General features: G+C 36.9%; 1 protein-coding gene across 1 annotated transcript; it reads right to left on the bottom strand.

Moving 5' to 3' along the window:
• Positions 1-388: 388 nt before the first annotated feature.
• Positions 389-3,919, bottom strand: LOC113108882 (tubulin alpha chain-like). The gene is made up of 4 exons (XM_026272286.1): positions 3,711-3,919; positions 1,945-2,167; positions 1,577-1,725; positions 389-1,482 (listed from the first exon to the last, which is right to left on the bottom strand). The coding sequence occupies exons 1-4, from the start codon at positions 3,711-3,713 to the stop codon at positions 505-507; spliced, it is 1,353 nt and encodes a 450-aa protein (XP_026128071.1). The 5' UTR covers positions 3,714-3,919; the 3' UTR covers positions 389-504.
• Between the last annotated feature and the right edge of the window lie 3,116 nt (positions 3,920-7,035).

Raw genomic sequence — 7,035 nt, 5'->3', positions numbered from 1 at the left:
ATGAAATGAAAAGAAAAAAAGAAAAAAGAAAAAAAATCCAGAATTTAGTGCAACTCTAAATTCTTAATTCCAGATTGATATTCATTAGATATCTCTCCAGAAATAGACTTCCTTAATGCTTTTTGATAATTTATTTCTGCCATGTGAGTCATTTAATATTTCAAAATTAAAATATATTTCCAATGCCATTTTATATGCTTTGAAAACACTGGAAGAAGATGTCTTAAATGGATTGCTTCATCTTGGCCACCTTTAGTCTAGGTAAGGGAAAGAAATCAGAGAAGGCATAAAAACTAACAAAAGGTGCTAAAATATGAACTTGCTTAATTTTAAAATATTTTTCATATTTTGTCTGAGACCAGAGAGAAAACACACAAAAAAGAACAGATTCTTTCTTTTCTTATTCAAATTTTATTAATATAAAACCAATTCAATTGTGAACTGAATTTACAAAAATGGTCTTAATGGTCAGATTTTATTTTTCCAGGCTGTAATTCTGCTTCTTTAATATTCTTCTCCCTCTTCATCTTCCTCTCCGATGCTGTCAGTGCCGACTTCTTCATAATCCTTCTCCAGAGCTGCCATATCTTCTCTGGCCTCTGAGAACTCTCCTTCCTCCATTCCTTCACCCACATACCAGTGCACAAAGGCTCTCTTGGCATACATCAGGTCAAACTTGTGATCTAGACGAGCCCAGGCCTCAGCAATAGCTGTAGTGTTGCTCAGCATGCACACGGCTCTCTGTACTTTTGCCAGATCTCCACCGGGAACCACAGTTGGAGGCTGATAGTTGATACCTACTTTGAATCCAGTGGGACACCAGTCAACAAACTGAATGGTGCGCTTGGTCTTAATGGCAGCGATGGCAGAGTTGACGTCTTTGGGCACCACGTCTCCACGATACAGAAGACAGCAGGCCATGTATTTCCCATGACGAGGATCACACTTCACCATCTGATTAGACGGCTCAAAGCAGGCGTTGGTGATGTCAGCCACAGAGAGCTGCTCATGATACGCCTTTTCAGCAGAGATCACAGGAGCGTATGTAGCCAGAGGGAAATGAATGCGTGGGTAGGGCACCAAGTTGGTTTGGAACTCGGTGAGATCCACATTCAGAGCTCCGTCAAATCTCAGCGAGGCTGTGATGGAGGACACGATCTGCCCGATGAGCCTGTTGAGGTTGGTATAGGTCGGACGCTCGATGTCCAGGTTTTTACGGCAGATGTCATAGATGGCTTCATTGTCCACCATGAAGGCACAGTCAGAGTGCTCCAGGGTGGTGTGGGTGGTCAGGATGGAGTTGTAGGGCTCCACCACCGCTGTGGACACTTGAGGAGCAGGATAGATGGCAAACTCCAGCTTGGACTTCTTGCCGTAGTCGACAGAGAGACGCTCCATCAGCAGAGAGGTGAAGCCAGAGCCAGTGCCTCCACCAAAGCTGTGGAAGATGAGAAACCCTTGAAGGCCAGTGCACTGATCAGCCTGTTGGAGTAAATCAGCTCATTAGAAAGAACATCTTTATAATTATTAATGTCAAAGTCAAATTCAGTTTGTATTCAAAAGACTTGAACCTCACCAGTTTGCGAGTCCTGTCCAGCACTAGGTCAATAATCTCTTTACCAATGGTGTAATGACCACGGGCATAGTTATTGGCAGCATCTTCTTTGCCAGTAATTAGTTGCTCAGGATGGAACAGCTGGCGATATGTGCCTGTGCGCACCTCGTCTGAAGAGGAAAAAATGGAAAAACCTAATTATCTAAGTTCCTGTGTTTTTTACATTATTTATTCACAGTAGCAAATAGGAAGAAAACGAAGAAGAAATTACACAATAAATCCAAGGTAATTACTTCTTATCCGGATATATATTTTATAAAACTTGCTTTTCCAGTATTTTGTAAAATGTTTTTCACAATTATTTATAATGTTCCTCAGGCTCAGCTTACCAATCACAGTGGGTTCTAGATCAACAAAGATGGCACGTGGAACATGTTTCCCTGCTCCAGTCTCACTGAAGAAGGTGTTGAAGGAATCATCTCCTCCTCCTATTGTCTTGTCACTGGGCATCTGTCCATCCGGCTGGATACCGTGCTCCAGACAGTAAAGCTCCCAGCATGCATTTCCCATTTGGGCCCCAGCTTGGCCAACATGCATAGAGATACACTCACGCTAAAGGGAGAAGGAGGGTAAAAATAAATTATATATATGAATGTAAGTGGCAGCTGTATATATTTTAGCTAAATACTCTGAGCTAATAAGACACGGAAACATATTAGATCCTATTATTTAAAATTCCTTTAACTATGTGATATTTAAGGATGGGGGGAGTCCTCAGTAAACTTACAAGGGGACCACAAGGTGACTTAAAATGATTTTAAATAAAACAAAACATGCATTAAAAAACAGAAATCAAGATATTCCTTATTTTAATTTACTCCCTAAATAACTGTTTATTTACTTTGAAGAATCAGGGTTCCCAAAGTCTTGTAAGACCTGTGAAAAAGTCAACAAAGGTTGGAAGAGTCATTTAAATTTATAAAATCTTAAAATGCTATGACATTTTTATAATGAATATAAATATTGCCTAGTTACACCGAAAACAACCCGGATTTTCATATATTTAATTATTTTAATGATAATTATTACATTTTTTTAAAATATATATATACTGTATATATACAGAAACTAGCCCATAGATTAAAACTAATTTTGAAAATGTGGGGCCTTGAAGTCAAAAAGCCTGAGAACCCCTGAACTAAATTTGTTCTTTTATTGTTTTGAATGAGAAATGTATATAGTTAGGTCTGTTATGTTAGTCATTGGCATGCTGATTTACCCAAAGCTCAATACTGTAACAACTTTATGCAATTTACTTTTGGACCTATTGTTCAGTGCAGAACTCAGTTTTTTTTTTTTTTTTTCAATTACATTAACATGCACTGTTTACCCTCTCCTCTAGACTGGGTCATAGGATCTCTAGAGTACAGAAGAAGAGACTGAGTGCGTTCCTTAGAGGCCTCAGTCCACCCCCTCCCTGTCCCAGCTGTACACTCTCCTTTGTGTAGCACAGAGATATCTCACTCGGGCTTGTCGCTAGAACAGTTATATCTATTATTCTGCTATGCTGCAGATTTTGTCACTCATTATCTCATCTACTACCAATGCCTCGCTGTATGTCATAAAGGCATGAATGTATTCATTCTCTGAGTAACAACTGCATGTCTCATGCTGTAGTTCCCTTTTTTCTCCTTTTTAGTTGACAGAGGTTCAGTGAGCTATTTTGGCTCAGCAGACCTACCAAACATAGATAAATGTTATATCCAGAAAAGGCAAAGTACTGCAGTTTCCTGCTGACATGTGTGTCACAGTCTGGGATCAGGCTTTGAAGGCCGTAGCCACATCCTCTGTATAATGAAAGGCCAGATTTATAACTGAAACTCAGCTTGGCTCAACGCTTCACTTCTGACTTAAAATGTATATAATGTATATATATATATATATAAACTGTTTCAATAGTTTAACTACAGTGCCGCCAATTTCGTCTTTCACACAAAAAGAATACATTCATCTAAATTTGCTTATTTAATATTATTGGGTTTACTGAAATCTCTTAACATGCCTTAAGTGCACAAAATGTGAAATAATGTACATTTTAGTGGAGTGATGTATAAAAAGATTAGAATTAAGAATCGCTCAAGCACTATGAACTTACCATCTTGTCAGATTTCCCTTCAGGCCGACTTGAGGGTTCGGAAAGAGAAGGAAGATGTGGAGAAGAAAGGAGAGGTGGGGTTTTTATAGAGAGGGAAGAGGGAGGAGGAAGAGAGGGGGTTAACAGGAAGTGGGATCGCCTGTTGGAGTGAGGATAGTCATTCAGAAGGGCCGTCCTTCCTGCACGAGTATAGTCTAATAGCTCCCTCTTGGGACATTTGGGTCTGTGAAAACCATCTGGCCCCTTTACCAGCTTTTTGGGCATTCGATAATGCTAAAAGCCAGGATGGAAATTTAAAGGCTATATGTCAAAGTTCTCCACGGTCACGTGTTAACATTGCGTAACAACTGCAGGAAAATTGATATCTATTTGTAATATAATGCTTACAGCAGGATTCTGTATTCTTTGCGATTCATACATAAAGAAAAGCAAGTTTAAAGTACTATTGACTAAAATTTTATATTGATGGTTTTTGCTATAGAGAAAGAGACACTGACCCAGTTGTCATCAGACTTTAATTTCTTGCTACAGTGATAATGAAAGCACAGATATTATCCAGCCTCTCATAGTGATGTCCATTGACATGTACAGACAGCTGAATCATGAATAACAGCTAGCAGGTGGTCATTTTTGTGCTGCAGCATAGATACCCTTGGGGGGAAGGGTGTCGTGATGTATTGCATTAGGCCTTTATCACTTTTGCATGAGCAAATATATACAGATATGAAACAGATAACATGTCCAACTGTATATCACGAAAGGAGTGTAAATAACAACACATTTTTAGACAGAGCTTGGCACCAGACTTTTTATTTCTTTATTTTATTCCATTTTTACAATTCATTTTTACTTTTAGAGAGGGATATAACTTTATGATAAAACACAAAAAGCAGAAAAATAATTAGGAACATTAAGTTAATGCATTAACATCAGATATAATGAACTAACCTTGTAAGTTTATAAACCAATTATTCATCTAGGTGATCATATGCATGTAAACAGTTCACTAACACGTATTCATTTGAACAACTTCAGATGTTTAAATATATTAGTATATGTAGAAATTCCCAAAGACTAATAAATGCTTTAAAAGTATTCTTTAATATATAAGTTTAATATATAATAAGTATTCATAAATATTTTATGTCAGCTACTGTATTAACTTATAATCTCTTTATAAAGTGATATCTTAAAGTGTCCGTACTTCATCTACATTCAAAGAAGGCTATTTTAATCAGATTTCTCCCCCCTTAATTCACTAAAAGACCATTATTGTGGTATTCTCAGGTACAAGCTATTTTAAACCATTTTTAAACCAAAAATGTTCACATACCAATCACACGTGGAACATGTTTCCCTGCTCCAGTCTCACTGAAGAAGGTGTTGAAGGAATCATCTCCTCCTTGTCTTATAACTGGACATCTGTCCATCCGGCTGGATGCCGTGCTCCAGACAGTAAAGCTCCCAGCATGCATTTCCCATTTGGGCCCCAGCTTGACCAACATGGACGGAAATGCACTCACGCTGCAGATTGAGAATTATTTATTTTCACATTATTAATTATTTTAATCACACAGATTAAATATACCAATACTGAAGTAATGTGCAATAGACGAAAAGCTGATATAGGTTGTATTTTGTCTTCTAGCCGATGCTCAGGGTTCGGAACGAAGCTCTAAATGTGTCAAAGCCTGACACAGAACATACTTATACCTGGAGCATCATGCAGTAAAAGTGAACTTTGTTATCGGAGAAGCCACTGATGTTGATACTATCTTCAGGAGGAAAAAAGAAGAAGACAAAAAGAAAAATGAGGTTAGCACCTCCTACACTCATAGGAATAGTTTACTGTTAGTTTAAGCTAGGAATTTGAATAGGCTGGTGAAAAATATGTCAGAAAGCCTTTTCAATCCTCTGGGGAGCATTTTGACCAAAGCACAGCTGAGCAAACTGTATGGCTTTACTTGTGCAAAATCTTGGTTGATGTATTCTCAACACAAAGAAGCATATAAGAAAGAATCTGTATAGTTACTCGTGCAGAGGAAACACTTTCATGAATTAATAATGGCTCCTCTCATTACAGAGAGTAATGTTATATCCTTTGTGTGCTCAAAATGAGGTTTGCTGCAAGAAAGTACAAAATAGTAATCCAATAGTTGCTCAGATTGACTCGTAGACACTGAGAACTATGTACCTTCAATTTTCTTTTACGTGGCTTCCTGATAATTGCATCTCATTCTTTTTCTTGTAATCTTGGCCTGAGTATCTTCTGCTTAGGCAAAGCCTGTTTGAATGTGAGCAGAATAAGATGATTTTATAGTTCTTCATTTATCAATTTTATGTCTATGTGACTATGTATCAGTTTACCAAAGTGCATTTTAAGGCAATATATACTTAAACATGACCGTACGGGGATTACCTTACTTCAGAAGTAAGACTTTTACTCTTAATGTGTGTAAAAGATTGAATTTCACTTTCATACTCTGCTTCCAGCCTTCCTCCAGCATGTATTATAATTACAATTAAACAACTTCCAGAAAAACAACAACAACAACAAAAAAACAACATTTAGCTAATTGTTTTATGGACTAGTCTGGATCTCAGAAAATAGTGTTTTTCACATTTATATACTGTTGGTTTCTATAATGTTTGGTAATCTATTTCTTCTTCTGACAGATAAATACTGACTCCATATGTCTACTGTCTAAACTCATTCAATTTTAATGTTAACTTTACGTGAACTCTTGAGATGTGATAAGTTTTTATACCGACCCCTAGTGGTTGTAAAAGGTACGATAAACATGGCATTAAAAAAAATAAACTTTTGGCAGAAAGGTTATAGATTTTTCTCTTCAAGCAGATTTTTAAACCAGTAGTTAGTTTTTATTTCGTGGTTATTTGTTATAGAATTTGCAAATGCAACAAAATATTTAATTGTTAGTTTTCCTGAAATAATTACATAAACATCCTCATCATACATTGAAAGGCCAACTATAGCAACTAGCTTAGGAAAGTGTTAAAGTTCACCTTCACCAAAATCCATATGCATGTTTCTGACGAAAACTCATCTATCGTGCATTGTGGCAAAAACACCACAAGGGGGCAGTATAGTCACGCTGATTAAGGAGAATTTTCATCATAGTATATGTGAAAGACAACTAATTTATATGAAATATTGCGTTTGTTTGTTTTTTAAGAAATCAATTGAAAGTGAAAATGTGTGACTGCATGCAGACCTAAATTTACTGTGTTAAAAATCTGCATTAATCTTAAGACTGAATATTAAAATAAGTTTATTTGGGGTTGATGAATGAATAAATATAGC

This window comes from Carassius auratus, chromosome 9 (assembly GCF_003368295.1).
Source record: "Carassius auratus strain Wakin chromosome 9, ASM336829v1, whole genome shotgun sequence".
NCBI classification, from domain to species: Eukaryota; Metazoa; Chordata; class Actinopteri; order Cypriniformes; family Cyprinidae; genus Carassius; species Carassius auratus.
The sequence above is the reverse complement of the archived record's forward strand: the minus strand, read 5'-3'. Positions and strand labels throughout refer to the sequence as shown.